This window comes from Anas acuta, chromosome 18 (assembly GCF_963932015.1).
Source record: "Anas acuta chromosome 18, bAnaAcu1.1, whole genome shotgun sequence".
NCBI lineage: Eukaryota > Metazoa > Chordata > Aves > Anseriformes > Anatidae > Anas > Anas acuta.
The window spans coordinates 5385965-5407893 of NC_088996.1; the positions used below are offsets into that span (position 1 = coordinate 5385965).

Below are 21929 nucleotides of genomic sequence, written 5' to 3' on the forward strand. Positions count from 1 at the left end.
TCTCCTCTCAGATTTACTTTGTCACTGGAGTTTTCTTCTGCGTTGGGACACCTTGCAAATCCTACCTGTCTTACAGGATTTTGCTACTAATAGCAAAAAGGAAAGAATTCACAGTTTGGAAGGAAGGCTAAAAGAATTAGTTACATCACTAGTCCCCATGAGGGGTAAAACAAAAAAATCCCAAGGGAAGTGGAGGTATACCACCAACTATGAAAGAAAAGGAGAAAAAAAAAACAAAAACATTTTATTCTCCAGCCATGGTCAGTTCTAAAACTAAACTTCATCAACATTGCTAGTGGGGGTAACTCCCATTTTCCTTATATCTATGTTACCACTTCCCAATTTTTAGCTATCCCTGTCTGAATGTGTCTGATTTAACCCCATCTTCCCAGTGTGCATCAGGTACTTCGGAGATCAACTCATTTACATGACTCCGTTCTTTAACTAGAGCCACAGCTATTGCTGTCTTGCATTGTGACAGAAACTTCAAACTTTCCAAAGTATAAAATGGCCTCGTTTTATTGGAAAGACTTACTGTATGTTGTTGAACAAAATTGTAAGCTGATAAACTGTGCAGTGAAAGCGTTATGAACACTCTGCGTAGGGAGCTTGAGAGCTCCATTAGCTTAAGAAATAGGCTTTGAAATGTTTTTATTAGGCCTCTGGGAGCTGTATGGAAAACCCTCTAGACAGCTTGGTGAAACACCGATAATTAGCTTGTGGGTTTTTTTTAATCCAACATATAATTGTTTTGTCTTGTGGTATTTTAGAACTAGAGGGTCTTATTTTCCTGTTACTCCTGACAGGAGGATTGTCATTGTGCATAATGAACAATTTCCTTTTGGGGGAAAGGGGTGGGAGGTGGAATGAGGTGTTTCATGCGTTGTTTTAGAAATTACTTTACTGGAGTTGAGCTGCGTTAAGAACTTCTTAAGAAATGGTTGGTTTGGAACCATGTGATTGTGAACTGTGATTTTAATGTAGACTCCAGGAAGGATCCCTTCTACTAAAGGTGTAAAAATTTGAAGCTGCCTTCTAATGCTGGTGATGTCAGTGAAGGAGCACTACACAGACCCTCAAGACTTAATTGTGGTAATAGCTTGTTTTCTTCTCTTCCCATCTTTGTAGGCTTATGAAAGAAGGTTTCCTACGTGTCCTCTGATTCCTATGTTTGTAGCCAGTGACACAGTGAACGAATACAAGAGCGAGGATGAAGCCATCCATGTCATTGAACGGCGCTGCAAGCTGGATATAGACGCACCACGACTGTTGAAAAAGGTGATTAGATTTGAAGTGCCTGTTTTGCATTCTTGGATGTTATTTCACGTGAATGTTATATCTTAACAAAATCTATGTTATCCTCCTCAGATTGCAGGAGTGGATTACGTCTACTTTGTCCAGAAGAACTCACTGAACAGACGAGAAAGGACTTTGCATATAGAAGCCTACAATGAAACCTTCTCTAATAGAGTCATTATTAACGAGCACTGCTGTTACACAGTGAGTAACAGGCTCTTGATGGTGCCACAGATGGAATTAAGTCAGTGTTTAGATTTCAAAACTCAAACAGAAGTTGGGTTGTTCTTGGCTTTTGCCTTGCAAGAAAAAATAACCAACACAGTGCCATGAGTGATAATTGTTGTTAGTGTTAAATGTAACACGCTTGCTTGAAGAACTGAAACAAGTTTGGCACCCTCTTGCTTGAGCATCTTCTCAGATAGCAGAACACAACATAATTTGCGGTGCTTGACAGCTCTGTTTAAGCAAATCTGTGGTCTGTAATAGCAGTGTGGGGCTTGTCGAGGCTGATGATACCCTGACAGAACTGTTAAAGCAAAGTTCAGCATAGCTTATTTGCCTTCTGCTCAACTCAAATGTTCGTTGTCAGCAGTGTTTTAACCTAGCTCTTTCCATCGTGGCTGTTTTTGGCCTTTAGTGCAGATGTTTTCTGATACAAAGGAGTTTGGTGGTGTGCTTACTGCTACCTTCTGGTCATGGCTTTTCATAGCGTCTTAGCCCTTACCCATAGGCTGATGCAGCACATGTTCGTGGAAGTAAAACTGGATGGATTTTAAAGGTCAGGTGCAAGCTAGCAAATGGAACCCACTTAGTAGCCACTGTAGCATTCTTTTTTAGCGCAGCTAATAAATTGTTTCCTATTGTCTACAGAACCATGGCTGAAAGGTCACTAGAATCTAATCCGACTTGATGCTAATAGCCTATTTTTTCATTATTATTTCTGCAATTATTTCCAAGGCATGTTTAAAAATACTCTTCCACCTGAAATTTTTTGGCGAAAGATGCATTTAAATAGGGGAAATGTGGCACAAAAAAGTGCACGTGGCAAATATGTACAAAACATGATGCTTCTCCATGGCCTAGCTCTACTTGATCAAGAAACTAGTAGTGGTAGGTAAATATAAAACCAGAAACTTTTTAAAGGATAAATTATTTTTTAAAAATCCTTTTTTTTTTAATTAAAATAAATTACTTTGATCAAAATAATGGAAGGAGAGAAAGATTCTTAAACATTATTATTATGGTTTGTGTTTATTTAGTTGGTACAAGCTATTCTTGTACCTCTGGTTCCCCAGTGCAGAAGAAACAAAAGAGAGGAGGTGTTTGTTTGCTTTGTTTTTCCTGTAGTTGTCTTGTTATGAAGTATTAATACCGTTCTAGGCAGTTCTGGCATGTTGTGAGGTGGAGGGGAACCTTAAGGCGCCAGGACAGCTGCATACTCAGAATTGCAGCATGCCATGATGTTTCTTTATAACAGTGAGTTCTGAGCCCAGACTGGATTGCTATGTAAGTTATGAAGAAAGTTGGGAGTCCTCTAAACTTAAAAAGGCAAGAAAGTAGCAAAGGCCTCCCTGATAGTTTATTCAGCTGTGAAACAAATGAGAAGTTTACAGTCCTTCTGTAGCATTGTCACAGCAGAGCAAAGTAAAACATTCTCCTGTCTACAAAATACTGAGGTACTTAAGTTAAAGAGGGAACGACCTGTTGTGGTATGTCTGTTGCAAACATGTCTAGACTGCAGTGCTGGGGAATGTGTACACTGTACTCTCTGCAGTCTTGAAGCTAGCTGGCCTTGCTCTATCAGTCCAACCTGCAGAAGCAGAAAGTTCACTGCAGAATATTTACTGTTTCACTGATACACTACAGTTGCAGCCCGTATCTACAGTGAGATACTGTTAATTGTGTAAATGTGTGAGTCCCTTGTGCACTAGTATTTTCCAACGCTCCCCTTGCTTGTTAAGACAATGTGCTGTGCTAGCCATGGGACTACAGGAGGGCTTCTCAACTTTGTGTTCTTTAGTGTTGGCTTTTCCGATCTGTGTTTTGCAAATGAAGCAAAAGACTGCAAATTCTTCTTGTGTGTGTTTGATTATATGAATCTGAAAAAGAGGAGACAGTCATTTCAAATATTTTGAGGAAAAAGAATGCCAAATAGATAACAAGGTTGTATGATCTCCTTTTAACTAATAGGTTCATCCAGACAATGAAGACTGGACCTGTTTTGAACAGTCAGCAAGTCTGGATATAAAATCTTTTTTTGGTTTTGAAAGCACAGTGGAAAAGATTGCCATGAAGCAGTACACCAGCAATATTAAAAAGGTGAGCTTGCAGTTGGGAAGGAAGTGCCTGGCTCTAAGTTACCAAAAGATAATGTAGCTGCTGCTAAGTAACAGGCTGCTGTGGTCAAAAAGCTGGGCTGTTTACTCTTTAGCCTAGGGCAGTACGTGTGTGTAAGTCTGTATTTGGAAGTGGAATCTTTAGAGATGCCTGGCTGCTAAATGTGTTTCCAGTCTAATCATTTCAGTGTCTAAATGAGTATTTTTAGTAGCTGAAATAAAGCCTTCTTTTTAAAGGGAAAAGAAATAATCGAGTACTACCTGAAGCAGCTGGAGGAAGAAGGAATAACTTTTGTTCCTCGTTGGACTCCCCCCGTTGCATGTAAATCGGAGAGCAGCACAACCCACACAAGACGGCCAGTTTCACCTGCTATTAATATACCAGACTCTGCCACAAAGGAGGGCTTGAACAATAAGGAGATCCTCAACACCTCAAGCAGCCCCTCCGAGCCTACAGCAGGAACACCTGATGGTATGGTTGTTTGCCTTGCTTAGTGGGATTCTTTGTACGGTAGAGGCTCTCAGCGCAGTGCTGCTGCTCTTGGGTAGCTGAAAACTTACACGTCAGCTACTTGTTTGGTAACATATAAAGTTATTGCTTGCAAAGCACTGACCTGTGCGAGAGCTCGAATAGCTGCTATCAGCTGGTCTTTTTAGTGAGTGAACTTCAGAGGAGTGGAGAAACTTTTCTCTTTGCTGTTCATTAGGCTGCAAATCAGTAGCTTATTTCTTGCCCAGAAACTCAGGGATGGGTGTAACTATGCCAATAACGGGGAGGGAAAGGCTGAAGCTTCCCTGGCCACAGTCTTCTGATGTTACCTTCTTTTCCCTGTAAGGGAATTTGGAAGAATTCTTGTACTGGAAGGTTTAGGTCAAAGCTTCTTTAAGTATTTCCAGAAGAAGCATGCCCTATACTTGCTGTGAACAGACAAATCTGAATATAACATGAAAACACTTTTGTAAATGTCTGGTTTTACTCCTTTCTTAGTTGCAGAAGGAAAATTAATCTTCCTAGTTTCAGGTTAAGATAACTGTGGAGGTTCCTTTGCTCATCTTTTCAATGATTCAAAGAAACCTTATTCAGCTCTGCACAGAACTTCTCTGCCTCAGATATCAGCATATAAAATCATTTGCTGCTTTGACACGGTCACTTCAGGACCACTCTAATCACATGTACATCTCCTTTTAGACAAGCTAGATGCAGACTACATCAAGCGGTATCTGGGTGACTTGACCCCAATGCAGGAAAGCTGCCTCATTCGGCTGAGACAGTGGCTTCAGGAGACACACAAGGGCAAGGTAAGCTACTGTTGGTCTCTTGTGTCTCTCTCAGTACATGAGATGCAAGGTGGACCTCATAAAACATCATGCCAAACCTGACGTGGCTAACTAGTTGTGGTAAGTAGCCCTCCAAACTCAAAACAAAGTACCTAAATTAAGTTTTTACAGTGGTAATTGAATTTTATTGCTACTGTCCATCTGACTTTGCATGCTGAGGTGCTTAAATGATTAGCGTGACTGCCTCCTAGACTGCCAGTAATCCAGCAAAGGGGAATACCATCAGTTTTACAGGTCTTCCTCATTCTAGAACAACCTTATTTTTACTTCTGTTTGTTTTGTTCAAACATATTCTTATATCTATATGTGCAAAGGAAGCAATGTGGTCTGTTAAAACACGAAGAGCAAGTCTAAGGGTTTTCCAGTGGCTTGTGATTTGAGCATGTGTTTCAGTTTCCAGGCCTTCCTGTTACATAGCAATGAAACACAGTCTGTGTTTCATCGCTAAATTCATTTAAATTGGACTGAATTACTATGGTCATACAAGTGTAAATCATTGTTAGAGTTCTTGTAGTCTTTATATCCCTCAAATGAAGGTAGTTGCAATATGTGACAGGGTTTTTGTTTTTTTTGCAAAAAGGACTGACTTTCCTGAGTAACTTCCAGTGTTGTATACCATCCTCTTTATTGGCACTAGGCTGCACCTTTGTCAGCTTTTATTATTCATTCTTTTCACCTTGTTTCAAACCTTGAATACAAAGTTGCATTGTTTGTTTGTTTTTGTTTCATTTTTGTTTTTAATAGATCCCAAAGGATGAGCACATTTTAAGATTCCTGCGTGCCCGGGACTTCAACATTGATAAAGCAAGAGAGATCCTTTGCCAGTCCTTGACATGGCGCAAGCAGCACCAGGTAGACTATATTTTAGACACTTGGAATCCTCCTCAAGTACTCCAGGATTACTATGCAGGAGGCTGGCATCACCATGACAAAGGTATGCTCTATCCTGTGGATATTGAACAGCCTTTTCGTGTTCTGAATTAAAGGTGATGGTTGTTCCTCTGTTAGCTGGAGCTGGCTAGAAAGCTGGGTAGAACTTCTCAGTTATTATGTACTAAACACATTAAAATTGATGTTGCCAGCTCGTTAGTTGGTGGCAGCATACTTTTAGGTCCTAATCTGTCTGACAAATAGCACCATATTTAACTCTGTGACGAGCTCTGCTATGCCAGTAGCTTTAAAAAATCACACTTCTATACTGCTCTGAGATGCTTAGAAGGGTGTTATGCAAATACTGACTCTTCTCTTCCAGTGATTAAAAGATGTTTGTAAATAAGTGTAAATAAGTTGGATAAGTCTGCAGATGTCATAAGTGAATACTTATTTGTCATTACAATCAGCTTAATGAAAAGAAGTGCTGAAAGACCAAATAGAGCAGGTTTATTTAAGAAGGGAAGAAGTTTTAGTTAAATTCACTTCATATGGTGAGGCATGGCCAGATCTTTAAACCGTGGATATGTGCCTGATACGTCCCCCTCCCTCAGCTTGCTTTATCGTGCACTGGTCTTGTTGCTAATACATGCACAGAAATGAACCATTTTGGAATTCATTGCTTGAGGCTAGCTGGGCTCTTTAGATACGGAAATGGTCTCTTACTGTGAGCTATCTGTGTTCTGATTTAGTCCTTTCCCCACCAGGCACCATTGTTTCTGCGAGCTCTTCCTGTTACAAGGAGAGGACAGGAAGCTGGCTGCGCTAGTGGCCAGGAGACGGGGGGGCACAGCAGAAGTTTAATTGCTGTAATGCTTGAATGGCTCTTCCTGTTGCTGGGTTTGACTGAGAAAGTGGAAAATAACAATATGATTGTAAAGACTGTAGGGAAAAGGATTGTGAATACTTTCTCCCTTTCTGTCTGTTCCTTTTCCTTACTTTCCAAAGACGATTTCTGTCAGTAGCACATAGCAGGTTCCTGCCAGTGAGTAGAAGGGTGTAGAATGCAACAGAAAATAATTTAATGTTTTTCTGGGAAGTTCTTCAGTCTTATCGTGAGCTTCATGTGCCCCTCTCTTCCCCCACAGTTCCTTAGGTCTCTTCTGTGCCATGCCCTCAAGTATAGCAGTTGTCACTAGTGGAAACAGAGAATTTCAAAACCGAACAATTCTCTATAATTTAAATTTTTGCAGTGGGTAGGTTCTTTTTTTAAACCCTCTATTCCAGTATTGCTCCTTTCATAAGCTTCTTTCCTCCCACATAAGCAAAATCTGCCAAACTGAAGCTGGCTGAGTTCTGTATAGATTTTAGCACTAAAGCAAAGGCAGCAGTGGTATAAAGCATGCTGTCTCAAATGAGCTGTTAATGCAGAAGAATAAAAGTTGTTATTTTGGTTTGCAGCTAGCATGGTTTTCTTTATATCTGAGCGGCTTTTAGTTTGTCAAGAGTGCTTCAGTCAAATGCTTATTTTAAATCACAAAGCTCAAATGAAATATAAAATATACAGTGAAAATGTAGCACTGTCAATTGAGACTTTCCTTCATGTGTCATTTGAGTGGAGGAGGGTTAATGAACTATTTGGCTTTGCATGCGTGTGCATCTGTGAGGGAGGGAGACCCGCAATGAAGTTTAATAGCACTTTTTGTTCAGTGTTTCAGACACTAAACAATACATTCCAAGATAAGAGTGAGCTGATGTTAAAATAATATTGTCTTTTAGACCATCTGATAAAATACAAAAGACTCCGTGAACTTGCATGAGGGTAGTGTCCTTGCAAAATAAATAACCTTGTTTGACTCTGCAAATCTTTTTTAATTTTTAAATAGTGCATCCCGATAGTTTCTCTCCTTGTCTCCCAAAGGACTTGAGGATAATTTGCTATTTCTCTTTGCAGTTCTTGGAGGGAAGTGAAGCTAAACAGACATCAGAACTGCAGAAAACATTTATTTTTTTTGTATGTTTTAGCATATTAAGTTTTATAAGATTATGATTATTTAGCTTGTGTGCTGTAACAGGTGGAGCAAATGCTTAACAAATACATCACAGCTTTGGGAGGAGGATGGAAACTATTTCAGACAACTAGCTTCTATTATGAAGAACCAGAAATGCAAGCTTTTGTTCCCAAATTCACCTAGCGCAGTTGTTAAGCTTAATGCCTTTGTATCCTGGGTCAGTATCACGATACCCTGGTGTGTGGCAAGAGTACTGTGGAAAGGCAAGTCTTTGAATGCAGAGGGTCATCTGAAGCCAGTATCTGGAGCAGAGTCTGTTCTCACCAGACTTAAACTGCATGAGTGAGGCTGTAGGCTGAGTGCCAGTTCCGCATAATATGCAATGACATAGCTGAAAGGTGTGACTTCAGCAAATACTGCAGAAAGCAAGTCTGGGGTTAACACTGTTTCATTAATTCGCAGCACTTAGTGTAGCTACTTGCCCAAAAAGGGTCCTGTAAGCTATCCTGTTGTGCTGTCATGTGTGATAGAAGGCTTTCATCATTTGTTGCAACTCTTTAGTTACGCTAATAGGCTAAAGTTGTTCTTTTATCTTAGCTGTGCTGGAAGGTAAACATAGACCTGTGTCTTTAATTGTATGTACTGAGATCTATAACTGTACTTGTTGAAGTCCTTTGGACTTTCCTTGTAGATAGGGTAGCTATTTTTGCATCAAGATGTCTCCATTAAACCTTTGCAGTTCACATACAGGTAATCTTGTGCTGTAGGTGGACAGGGTAAAGAATGTATTGCCATCTGTTCCAGTTACTCCCTCTTTCACCTGTGCAGCAGAATTTGAACTGACTATAATTTGTTTCCATTTGGATTTTTAGCATAAAGGTAATTCACTCAATTTTATTTATTATTGTAAAAATAAAGGTTATGTTGATTTTTTTTTCTTGTTATTCAGATGGTCGCCCGCTGTATGTGCTGAGATTGGGACAGATGGATACCAAAGGCTTAGTGCGAGCTCTTGGGGAAGAGGCCTTGCTTCGATACGTAAGTGTTTTTGGAGCCAGCAAGTTGCTAACAATGTGATATTTTCATTTAGAAACTTCCTTCTCTGCCAGAACATTCATCACACTGGATATTTTGATGTACTCTCTGGCCGTCTGTTTTCGGTTTGAATACATCTGAAAGCTCCTGGTAGCTGGTCTTCTGCATTCTTTCCAACTGCAAACCGATGGCGGAAAGGCGTAGTTCTTGGCAGCTCCTGTAGTTGTTGGTTAGCATTTTCACAGATTCTTCTGCAGTTTGTGCACTGCTTTGAACTTAAGTCTCTGCATTTGTGCAGAAGAGAAAGTGCCATGTTCAGATTTTTCAAGCCTATGTACCAAGGATAAAGATAACTTATTTTTAAAGAAAAAGTACTTCCTTGCAGTGTTGCCTTCTCTGAAGGCAGCGCTCAGACTGTTATTGTGGATCTGCTCAGTTTCCAGGCAGAAAGCTGGCAGAATTCCAGGTTTTCAATAATATTTTTTTCCTCCAAGTAATGACAGTCATGGCCGTAGTAACTACTAGAAGCAGGGGTTGAATTCTACTTTTTCTCTTCCAGTAGCTTTTCGAGGCACATATTAAGTTTTATTTGTTTGCCCTAGTTTTGTTTCAAGGTTACTTTCTATGGCTGAAAGGGGCTTTAATTTCTGAGTAAATAGGAAACCAAAGCTTAAAGGGACAGAAGCTTAGGGAGGTTTCTTGTCTGTATCATTCCTGGGTCTCACTTTTCAAGAGGATCTTGTTTACATGTTCCAGGTTTTAAGGAAAGACATATTTATTTCTCAGCAAGATCAACCGATGGGCTAAATACAGTGATTTCTAGTTTATTCTTTGGAAAAAGCTGATGCCACGTTATCAGATAGAGCTCTTTGCTGAAGTATTCAAGTAGGATCAGCAATTTTTTTGATTTTTTTGGTTTTTATTCTGTGTAATCTTTCTGAAAATCAGTTGTTGTAAGTCTCTCGTAATACTTTTTTCACTTTGAGCTTGTAGTTTTAATTAGACTTTGGTTAAGAACGTTTTTTTCCTTATCCTACCTACTGAGTTTTAGGCTCTTCTCTAAACAGCATATTTTCTTGGACAGGTTCTTTCTATAAATGAAGAAGGACTGAGGCGATGTGAAGAGAACACAAAAGTATTTGGCAGACCAATAAGGTAAAATACATCAATTAGATCTCTTCAGGGATTACCAGGTCACAGTGGTGGGAGGGTAGGGGGTGGACAGGACAAAACATCGTGCAATATCACCCTGTTGAGGCCAGTTTATTAAATAGACCAAGCAAAGGGTAGGCTCTGTGTCTCACATACATATATAAGCACAGTTAGAGTTAACTGAGACCTACGCCAATTACCACTTGAGTGAATTGGCATGGTCAGGCCTGAGGGAAACACAATACTTGCTCCAGCAGTCATGCCCATAATGGTGCTACATGGAATATTCTGCTTCTGCACGCTGTTGGAAGTCTGCAAAGCAATGCAGCCCACTCCCCATCTCTAATTCTGGGGAATTTTATAGCCAGATGTTGGTACAGGCTGCCAGTAAGGTCAGGCTGTGATAATATCACAGTGTAACCTTTCCAGTAGTTTCAGGTATTGTTTTCATGTCACTTTTTGAGCCATGGTCCATACCAAGGATCATTACTCTCAATTCTTGTTTGCATTCTTCTGTCAGCCACGATTCATTATATGCAGTTATTCAACTATTGATCAAGGTAAGGTTGTGAGGCTCCAGTGAAACCTGCAATTTAGTTTTCCACATGCTTGCATGACTTCATGTAAAGTTGAGCCAAAAATGGCTTGCTATCCCATCTTTAAGTCATTTTAGGGGTCACTTAGGAGAGCAGTAACTGCAAAGTGGATTTAAGGGTGTGGAATGAATGCAGGACTTGGCTCTGAAATGAAACTGTGTTTCTTGAACTCTTTTCAATTTCTGACTCCCTCCCTTAATCTGTAAAGGTTCAGGGATGCATGGTATGTCTGCTTATCTTTTCTTGCTAAAGAACTTGCTGTGCTAGCTCCCAGTGAGAAATAGAATCCAAGAGGTAGGTTTCATGTGTATGACTGTGGACTTGTGCTGTCTACTGAATCTTCATTTCTAGAAGCAGTCCTGAAGGACTACATATTAAACATTTAAAGTGAAACGAAGAAGTGCTTGCTGTTTCATAGGAATCTTGTGCATCATTTTGTGGATACTGTCTGGTGCAGCACAGCTGTAAATCTTGAGTCCATGCCCAGGGTGAGATGGAGCTTAGAAAATAACTAGAGCATATGCTGAATCTCGATAGTTAGTTTTAAGAACACATCTGTTCCTATGGAAAAAGCTGCCCATCCTGAGATCTGATAACAGAATTAGCTTTGAGTTGTAATAGCACTCTTACTGTACTGTCTTAGTAGGAAATCAACACCCGGAATGTTAGATTATGTTGTAGCAGCACAGCCACTTAGTTGATTTCCCAGTAAAAGCAATGGTTTAACATCTGGGCTGACTGTTGACAACACTGTGTTTTGGCTTTGTGTTAGCCTTTGCCTGGAGTTTGAAATGTCTGGGGAGATGTGCACGATGTGCAGAGTGATCATTGCACATACTCTGTAAGCATGCTTGGCATGCTGTACAACATTTCCATCCTAAGAATTTATAACTCCAGTGTGAACAGTTAGTACAAAACACGGAACTAAAATATAGGAAATAAATCATACGGTGGAGTCCACACATTTCAAAAACACTGGACATGTGCATAAGACAGGAGAATTTTGATGCCACTAAGATTTATTTTTTTTCCCTTTTCATCTCTCTGAAACTTAGCTCTTGGACCTGTCTAGTAGATCTAGAAGGCTTGAACATGCGGCATTTATGGCGACCTGGCGTCAAAGCATTGCTGAGAATCATTGAGGTGGTTGAAGCTAATTACCCTGAGACTTTGGGTCGCCTTCTTATCCTGAGAGCGCCTCGAGTATTTCCAGTTCTTTGGACACTGGTATGTTTGTAATTCAAGGTCTCTCACAGTTCTCTCAGTACACTGCTACACATTTGTAGTTTGTAAAAGCACTTCAGAAATCAGACTTTAAAAGCAGGAAATGTTAACGTTTGGATATGTATCTTTTGTGGGATTCCTGGAATGGATTTAAAAACCCTACCTAAGAACTTGCTTATATAGTAAATTAATTTAGCTTCTTCATAATGTGAATTTTGCATAACAAGGATGGTAGTGCTTCATACAAACTGATTCTTCAAAATTTACTCAAGAAAAATTTGGGAACCTGATCTATTCTGTTTGTTTTTTGTTGTTGTTTTTTTCTTTATTTATAGGTTAGTCCATTCATTGATGACAACACTAGAAAGAAATTCCTTATTTATGCTGGAAATGACTACCAGGGTCCTGGGGGACTGCTGGATTACATTGATAAAGAAATTATCCCTGATTTCCTTGGTGGAGAGTGCATGGTATGAATTTAAATTACTGCATATAGCAACTTATTTGTGAATTTTATTTTTTTTTCCCCTCACTCATCTGAACAAAGAAGCCTAGAAGCACAGAGTGATACCTGGCAAAGACTGGGATGCAGTCTTTTCTCTGCTATGTTTAATTTTGGGGGGAGCTATGACGTAGGATTCCAGGGTTAGCATTTTCTTCTGGATGCACTTTCAAAGGAGAAATACAGTACTACTTTTACAGCAATTCTCAAATAACTAGCAAAATAGTTAGGCACAGTTAAAATGCACAGTGTCTGTTACCTGTCAGGTTAAAGTACCTATGGTAGCACAGCAGTGAGCAAGAAGAGGCTTGTGTTCCTTGATGCATTAAGATGATTGTAGAGCAGACCTTATGCATGACCCAGGTTGAAAAGCTTGGTGTACAGTGTTGCACTGTTTTCAGCTATCTCAGGGTGGCAGGAGGTTTTAGGCAGATTAAAGAATATAAATTGCTGTCTAAAAACCCCTGTACTAACCAAGGATGACTATTAAATATGCTACAAGTTTCCCAAGTATTTTAAATCTTTGCCTTCATTTTTAAAGTATCTCCAATAATCCATATACCAATGTAACTTTTAAACTCTTCAGTTTTGATGCTTGTATTCTTGTTCTGTTGCTATTGGTTCTGGTCAGAATTCAAAGGGAAGTCTTTGAAGGGGAGAACTGAATTATGAGCTTACAGCCACAGTGGGTGACTAAACCTTCTTTACTGAAAGGGTTGTGAGGCATTGGAACAGGCTGCCCAGGGAGGTGGTGGAGTCACCATCCCTGGAAGTCTTCAAAAGACGTTTAGATGTAGAGCTTAGGGATATGGTTTAGTGGGGACTGTTAGTGTTAGGTTAGAGGTTGGACTTGATGATCTTGAGGTCTCTTCCAACCTAGAAATTCTGTGATTCTGTGATTCTGTTATCACAGTTCCCAAGCTTAGCATTTGTTGCATGATACATAGGTGCCTGGAGCTGTGCATGGTTCTGTTGTTTGCATCTTTCTGAAGGCATAAGATGCAGTATTAGATCCATCTTTCATTGCCTCTTTTTCATGGCAGCAAGATGAAAGGTTAGTTGTATCCATTATGCCAGACTGTACCATTTTATGGTCTGCCCCCACCCCGATTTGAAATGCTCTGGACATTCAGAAGCATCAGTGTTAAATTATCTTCACCAGTCTGATAGACCAGCAAGATCTGTTGTCACCATCAGTGACCATGTGATACCAGTGATTCAGCATGTCAGAATGACAGTGCTTGTCCCTGTAAGAGCTGTTTAATCTTATTCTCACTTAACTATGCATCTATAGTGGCCTTAACTGTCCAAGAAAAGTTGATGGTCAAAAAAGGTTCCCATGTACATGATCCCACTTGAAAGCATCTCATTCTGACTACCAGGCTTCATTGGCCACCGTCACCACCAACTAATCAGAAGAGTCTGTGTGACCTAAAAGAACTTACTGATACCATGAGGAACCTGAGGAAATGAGTGCCACATCTGCTAGTAGGGTTTAACAGACAGCTGGGACTCACATGTGTGATACATTGGGATCTGTGTTGCCCACAACAAACTGAAACATGAGTTTTACTGTGGTGTACTGTAATTTCCCAATCCCTTGTCATGTGCCTTAATAGCTGCATCCTGCCTAGACTATAGGTGCCTATCAAATCCATCAATTTAACATCTCAATGGTACTGTAAGATAATTTCCTTCATAATGTTCCTGACAATGCAGGCTTGCTGGTGTGACTGAGGTGTAGGAATACAACTTAGTCATTTTCTGGAGCTTCCATTACAGTGCCGCTTAGATTTTATTTTTTTTTTAACTTAGCTGTGTTAAAACACGGTCATTTCAGGCTTGCTTTTTAAGCCCCTGTTACATTTTCTACTTTAATTTCTGTACTATTATTGAAAATGTATCTAGCTCTGTTAATCCAGCCTCATTATAATGGAGTACTGCTAGATGTTTTAAAGCAGACCATGCGTTTATCTTCAGTGGGCTGCCTTATACAGCAGCAACTTTCAACGGAGAGAGTTTGTACCATCTAATTCAGAGCTTGAGAAGCTGGCAAAATCCACTGCTGAAGTAAGCAAAAGTGAACGTTACCAGAAAGCAAATTGCTACAATACTTCCTGCTGGTCACAGACAATAACAGGGTCTTTTCCTTCTCTTCTTTACTTCTGGATGTTTGAACAAAAATGACTTATCAAAAGTCCTTTCAGTTCTCTTATGTAGTTCAGTTCTGCTGCCCCAAACACTCCTATGGAACCCATTCCTGTAGGCAGTTGTCGAACTTCATTGCTGGAGACTTTAAAAAAAAAAATAATAAATAAGAAGTTTGCTTAGGGAAGTTGTGTAACCAGTTCCAGTACTCAGCTGAAGACAGCTGTAGCTTGAAAACTGTTAACTTCCTCACTGCAATATCCTTTCACCTGTTTGGGAACTTACGATAAGTCCCCTCTACCCCATTTCCTTTAGTTCTCTGTAGGCGATATTTTTTGCACTCTGACTCATTATTGCGACTCTTCTCATGATTCTCAAGTGGCTCATGTCTGTCTTCAGTATAGGGCATAGCATTTGCACAGTCGTTTTCTGCAATAGTGGCACTTGTGTATAAAGAAGATCTGTTCCTCTGGTGTCTGGGACTGCAAACTCATGCAAACTAGATCACTTATTTTAGTATCTTGTGTAAAATACGTGTACATATATGTGATGTGCAAGCTGTAAAATTGCTTTCAAATTCTGTTCATATCTCATTCTTCAAAATACTTGCTGTGAGTTTTTGTTTCTGCAACTAGCAGGCAGTATGGCAGTGGGTGGATGTACAGAGGGGATACTTTTTAACGACTATTTATGCTTTCAGTGCGAAGTACCAGAGGGTGGGCTGGTTCCCAAGTCCCTCTACCGGACAGCAGAAGAGTTGGAAAACGAAGACATAAAGCTCTGGACTGAAACAATCTACCAGTCTGCAAGTGTCTTCAAAGGAGCTCCCCATGAGGTATGATTGCAGCCCTACCCTTCTTTTCTTTCATCTCAGCCCTCTGCTTTGGAGTCTGTCTCTTAGTCTGAAAATGGTTTAGAACTTGATTGTTCAGTTGCTCTGCTTTCAGCTTGTTCTTTTATAGTTCTGATATGTAACGATGCTTTAACAGCTGAAGTTTCTGACCATTTCTGGTATCATCTCATCGCCCTTTAGAGAATATCATTGCTTAGAAGGACATAGACTTGAATGGAATGAATAACAAAGACGAATGATATTCTCAGAAGCAACTTGAGACCTTATGAAGGTCATGCGTTAAAATAAGGACACTCCATCAGGAGAAAAGTGATTTAGAATGATTTAGAAAAGGTATTTAGAATGCCTTTTAATAGTCTAAATTAAGACCAGCAATACAAAGTTATGTTCTTTTCTGGTGAGAGTTTCTGTCTCTAGTGAGCAAACTGCTGTTGTCTAATACAACTTCTCTCCTGTCTCAGGTTCTCATTCAGATTGTGGATGCTTCATCGGTGATCACATGGGATTTTGATGTGTGCAAAGGCGACATTGTTTTTAACATCTTTCATTCCAAGAGAGCCCCACAGCCTCCTAAAAAGGACTCTCTGGGAGCTCACAGCATTACATCTCCTGGTGGGAACAATGTCCAGTTGATAGACAAAGTCTGGCAATTGGGGCGTGATTACAGCATGGTGGAGTCGCCTCTTATCTGCAAAGAAGGGGAAAGCGTGCAGGTAAGCCCGCCAAATCCTTGTGCAAGAGCAGATGGAAGCCAGCTCCAAAACTAGACGTTCTAATTCACAAATGTTATTGATGACTGAGTGGTGATTCAGCTCCGGATTGTCTGCTTGCTTTTGGCCGACATTTTAGCTTCTGTTCCTGGCTGCACGCTTCATGGAAGGGGGGATACATGGGATCTGGTGCGAGGGGAGGTTGCATCAGTCTGGTAGTGATAGGGAAGCTACCTGGAACACAGTGCATGTGCAGAAAGTAGCAAGACGTGCTATTTTCTGAAACAGTCTGTGTTTGAAGAATATCATAGTGTCTTACCTCAGTAAGGAGAGAAGTCTAGAATTTAAGATTGAGCTCCGTGTGTGTCTGTAATAGGCACCTTAGGAAGGTCCCTATGGCCAAGGGTCCTAAAAAGTTGTTTGTTTGGTTTTTTTTGTTTGTTTGTTTGTTTGTTTTTATGGCATTTGCAACTTTATGGTTAATTACGAAATACGCTATTACATGCAGCATGTTTACAATCACACTCTGCCACTGCTATTCTCTTTGACTTAAAATAAGAGTTGAACAGCCTTTGATAAAGGTGTTCCTCTAAGTGATCTAGTTGGAAGTGTTAAACTTCAGAAATATGGGCGGTGACTTTTTGAACTGCTCTTTCTCTGAAGCAGGACTCTTGACAGCTCTGTTCAGTCTCAAAGGACAGCCATTGATAAAAATAAATGGGAGAAAAGGTTATTGTTTTAAAAGAGAACTTTGTACTTTCAGTGTATATAAATCCTAACCCCCTTGACACTGGAAAAAAAGGAGGAGGAACCTCTGGTGTTCTGTTACAACTTTTATAAGTATATTGTGTGGGGAAAGCCCAGCTGCACAGCACTGCCAGTTGGCTGATGAGCTGAAATACTGGTATTGAGGAAAAAAAATGGGAGCGTATATGCAGTGTTTCTAAGCATGGAAAAGAAATTTTGACTCTACAGATCTTTGTGTTAACAAAGTTTATTTTCAATTTTGGCTGTGTCTACATCTAGGGATCACATGTGACCAGGTGGCCTGGCTTCTACATTCTCCAGTGGAAATTTCATAGCATGCCTGCCTGTGCTACAACCAACCTGCCTCGTGTGGATGATGTACTAGCATCTCTACAGGTCTCCTCTCACAAATGCAAAGTGATGTACTATACAGAAGTAATAGGATCTGAAGATTTCAGGTATGTCTAGCCAAGGGATCATAAAGGTCAGCCAGTGTAGAAGAACCTTTCTGATACAGGCTCTCCCTTGCTATACTATCAGTATCAAGCTAGCATCAAGTTCACTTAAATACAAGTAAATTGTGAGGACTTGTACTTTTTAATGGAGTGTCATTATCAGCAAGCTAGATAACTATTTATAGGCCTCAAAAAAAAAAAAGTCCAACCAGTATTGGCAATGGGGGTGACTAATATCAAAAAAGGGTTAGTTATCTCATTCTAATCATTGGTCACTTTGCTCTTTGAAAGTATTTGTGTGAGTTGTAGGGCTTGGCAGGTCATCATGCAGAAACGGATGCAACTCAAAAAGGAGTTGAGTCAGTTCAGTTGCCTGCCAATTGAAATACCTACTGAAATTCAAACTCTTTGAACAGCACATGGTTTTTGCAAGAAGGTTTTCTGGTGTCCCTGTTATCTTATGTGGTGAGGCAGGAAAGCTTTTTGAGTATGCAAAGAAATAGTATGTATATACGCTGCAGAAATCAAAGTCATTGTGTATTCTGAAGTGTAAAGCTACTTTGTTTTTTATTGCAGAGGATCTATGACCAGCCTTGAATCAAGCCACAGTGGATTCTCCCAGCTCAGTGCTGCCACCACCTCTTCCAGCCAGTCCCATTCCAGCTCCATGATTTCCAGGTAGTGCCACAACAGATGAAAAGCAAATGGATGAGATGGCTGGACCCTCGTCTGTGGCAGCTGACTGCAATACAAGTGGCAATTGTGCAAAAAAAGCAAAAAAGAAACAAACAAAAAAAACCCTACCCCAGAAAAAGCCTTTTATAGATAGTAAAGTAGCTGTTCAAATTTTAAACTTAGTGTTTTTGGTCCTTGTTAGATCCAACAGCTTGTCTCTTAACTCTAACCCTTTTTCCTAACTCAGCCATAAATATTTTTGCAAGTGTGCTTGCACAAATCCTAACTCTGAACACAAGGGCTCTCTTGGAAGGAAAAATGATCTGTACATCAGTTAAGATAATTTTTTAATTGTGTAAATGTTTAAAAAAAAAAAAAAAAAAAAAAGCAAAAAAGAGAAAAACCCTACCAAAAAAAATTCTCCGTAGTGCATTAGAGATCAACTGCAAGTCTCCTGTCAGGACATTCCTTGCCATCTTATGAAATCCCCTGTGATCTTCCAGTGCTGCAAACTGTTCTCCCATTGCCACTAAGCGATGTCCGAGACAAAGAAAAGCAGTTGCCAGATACTTGACTTTGTGAGTCCATTTTTTTCAAGGCATGCCCACAGAGTTGTGGACAGGCTGTAAACACTAATACCTTTTGTATGAGCACATTTTTGGGGAATTTGAGCTCTGGGTATTGATGGGTTAAAGCAATTCATTCTTTCCTTGGATTTGCGCTTAAAGCACTGTGGAGAGAGAGGCAGAGAGCAGGCTCTCCCTCACTGATCCCGAACTGGCCTGGGGATTTGTTCCCAGTTCTGTGCTGAAGCTTCACTCCACTTCCTTAGTATGCTCCCCATGAATTGATCTTACTGCGACTTTGCTCTTATCAGGAATTTCTGCAGAGTTTAAGCTTGCTTCTTAAATCAGTCGAGAGGAGGTATGGCTTACATCCTTCCGGTGCACTTTTCAATCCCTCTTGCCTATCCCTCTCTGTGTGTGTCAGAAATAGAGCACTTTAGTTCTAAGCAGCAGAAGCTTTAAAGTAGGCAGGGTGCATGGGGATCTTCACTCTAAGTGATACAGTAGAAGACACTCAAAGTGGTGCCTGCTCAGCAATTTTCACCATTGCTACTGCTAGTGATGAATTGCTATATTAGGTTTTGTCCCTATTCTACCCGGGCCCAAGCAATCCTACCTGAACTCTTTTTGTTGAAGTTGGTTCAGGTGTTCTTCCACTTGGGGCCCTCTCTCCCAAGCACAGCAAAGGGCACAGAAGACTGAAGTGCTGAGCAAGGGGCTGTCAGCAGACAGCTACAAACCATACCTGGCAGTGGAGCCAAGATTTCAGTGTGGAATGCAGCAGGGTTTGTTTTGTTTAGACCCTGCCTGGTCTGTCCATTTTAGAGCTAAACTATCCATCTAGACAAAAAAAAAAAAAAGAGCTTCTCTGCTAAGTCCTTGCTAGAAAGCTGGACAGGCTCTATTAACTCCTGAGGAATTAGCACTGTCGTGGGTAAGTGGTAGAGGAGCTTGCTACGGTCTTGCTCTTTCAAAACAGAACTCGCTTAAGATACTGGATATCCTGCCTGAGGAAAGCTGGTTCAGAATAAATTTTATTTTATTTTTTTTTATAACTGCAAAGCTTCTGAGATGCAGGTTACTAACTTCTAACTAGAAGCACCTCACCTGCAGATCAGTTCTGGCTGCGGAACCTGGCAGATAGAGCTGACAAAGAAGTATTTTAGCAACAGATTCAGAGGTTGAGGGGCCAGTCTCCTTATACTGAACCGAGATGGTCAATTTTGTCTCTTTTGGGCTTAGAAGTTGAAGATGGAGGTTAGACTATCACCGAGTCTGCCAAAGTGTGCTGTTGTGTAAGACAGGCCACCGCTTCGGTGTCAAACAGCTCCCACCCGGTGTCTGCACAGCAGACAGACCAGCAGGCTGTGGTTCTGTTCGTAGGAGCTGTCTGTCTAGGAGGAACACAGCTTGCTGAAGAGGTGGTTTCGTGCTTGATGTGCAGGAGCCAGAATTCCCAGGCTGAGGGAAGCGAGTGCAGCAGGTGGCACTGTGAGGCTAACAAAGGCACTCACAGCTCTCTGCAAGTGGCACTTTCCATTTACCAGGCTGTGAGGGTTGAAGATGGTCCCCTTTCTTTCTTTCTTTCTTCTCTCTCTCTCTCTCTCTCTCAGATGGCGATTTTGCTGACAACTGTAAGGAAACTGCTTCACTCAACACTCCATATCTCTCCAGAGGTGTCTGGCTTTGTAGACCTTTTTGAGTTGCAGTCACTTTCCAAGTCTGAAGATCTGTTTTGTTTTTCACTTGAGCTGGCTCAAAAGTGGCACTTTGGGTTTTTCCGGCTGTAAATCTTAACACTCCTTTTAGAGCTCAAAGCACATGACAGCACAAATAGCTGGGGGGGATAAAATTCCAGAAAACCAGTAGTTTATCCTCCTCTAAGCAAAGTGCTCTGGCAATATGACTTGATCATTACAGTCTGACTAATTAATTTCCCATATCCTGGTCTTTTCTTGTGTGATATTATTGTTCTTCTTACTTCTCTCAGCCAACAAATTCTGTTGGCTTTTTTCCTGTTATCAGTGTCCCTCTGCACTTACCTGTCTGTACTCATGAACTGCATATCAAATTCTGTAAATGTTTTGTATACATAATACCTCATTCTTGGTAATAAAATACAGATAGTCTTTAAAAGATTTTTTTATTGTTATCGATAATAAATGTGAACTGTTTGGAAAAAGGGGTCAGGCTCTTTATTCCATTCAGCTGGATGTAAAGCTTCCTGGTAGTTGAGTGTGCTGTTACGGGAAGGCGAGGCTCTCTGCTTCTGTGGTGCAGCTTCAGCAAAGCAGCCTCTCTTTGTTGGGAATAGAAACCTGAGAAGTAAAAGGAAATGCGGTTTTAGGGGGAAAACTGCTCCTGTTGGGCACTTCCTTGTCACGTTACAACAAAATCTTATCATCCCCACAGTGCACATGTACACAGGTGCACATGCTTTGTTTTTTACTAGTCTGTGAATAGCCAAAAGGAACAAAACACTGTGCTGGAAAAGTCTTCAGGTAGCCCTAAAAGAGAAAGGGTTTTCATGCTTTTATGGATTATGTGATGACTTTATAGTCCTTCATCCCTGTTTGAAAGGGAGCTGCAGCCACAGCTGAGCTGCTCACAGCAGCGTTTGTTGGGGAGTGCATTATGTGTATTATGTAAAAGGCTTTCACTGGCAAGCTTAGCACAGCAGGGGTACAAATACGTGTGTTTCATTTGCCCTTTGTGCAGCCTGAAATGGGGCTGGTCACCTGAACCAGCAAGTGCAATAATTCTTTCTTCTTCCACATGCTGATTTCTTTTTAACCACCGTGTGCCGTAGACTTCTTGGCAGAATAGACGGCTGAATGTTGCCCTAGGTGGAGCGTGTACAGTCCTAGGAAAAGTTGAGCAGTCTTAGTGCAGGCACAGCTGCCTGAGCAGTCAAACTGCCCATAAATCCTGCTCTTTCCAATCGCACCGAGCTCTCCAGGATTTGCCTTGGTGTGGTGCTTGGGGAGAGGAACCTTTAAAGGTGAGCATTCAGCTGCACCACTCCGTGGTTTAGGTTGGCTGATGCAGCTGCTAGAAGGCTGTGAAGGTTGGGAGTTTTTCAACTGAAATTAACAATATAAAGGTACAAGAATTTTTTCTCATTCAAAGCTGATCCACAGCCCCCCCCCCCACCCCCCCCGTACGGGGTTTGATGCCGCCCCGTTCCAGGATCGAGGTGTATAGCACAAGGGAGCTGGGCTCCGTGGTGGCTCACACATCCTCATCAGCTGCCTCCTCCACTGATGCCTTTTGGGTGGGAGGCTGAGACAATCACATGTGGGGAGTTGTTTTTTTTTCACTGGTAGACAAAGCTTTCGCTATTTTTAAAACAGGAGCCAATAAATGTCAGGCTGTGGTTTTTATAACTGCTGCAGTTGGAGCAGTGGCTGA

The 21929-nt window shown here is 40.9% G+C and overlaps 1 protein-coding gene across 1 annotated transcript in view; it reads left to right on the forward strand.

Moving 5' to 3' along the window:
• SEC14L1 (SEC14 like lipid binding 1) overlaps positions 1 to 20700 on the forward strand; it is a 44534-nt gene extending 23834 nt beyond the window's left edge. The window contains exons 3-16 of the mRNA XM_068654539.1: positions 1129 to 1278; positions 1369 to 1500; positions 3490 to 3618; positions 3873 to 4107; positions 4825 to 4934; positions 5718 to 5907; positions 8805 to 8893; positions 9975 to 10045; positions 11694 to 11865; positions 12198 to 12332; positions 15213 to 15347; positions 15827 to 16078; positions 17102 to 17280; positions 17854 to 20700. Coding sequence (XP_068510640.1) covers positions 1129 to 1278; positions 1369 to 1500; positions 3490 to 3618; positions 3873 to 4107; positions 4825 to 4934; positions 5718 to 5907; positions 8805 to 8893; positions 9975 to 10045; positions 11694 to 11865; positions 12198 to 12332; positions 15213 to 15347; positions 15827 to 16078; positions 17102 to 17280; positions 17854 to 17959 — 2085 coding nt within the window. The 3' untranslated portion in view covers positions 17960 to 20700. The remainder of the gene's footprint in view (positions 1 to 1128; positions 1279 to 1368; positions 1501 to 3489; positions 3619 to 3872; positions 4108 to 4824; positions 4935 to 5717; positions 5908 to 8804; positions 8894 to 9974; positions 10046 to 11693; positions 11866 to 12197; positions 12333 to 15212; positions 15348 to 15826; positions 16079 to 17101; positions 17281 to 17853) is intronic.
• The last annotated feature ends 1229 nt before the right edge of the window (positions 20701 to 21929 follow it).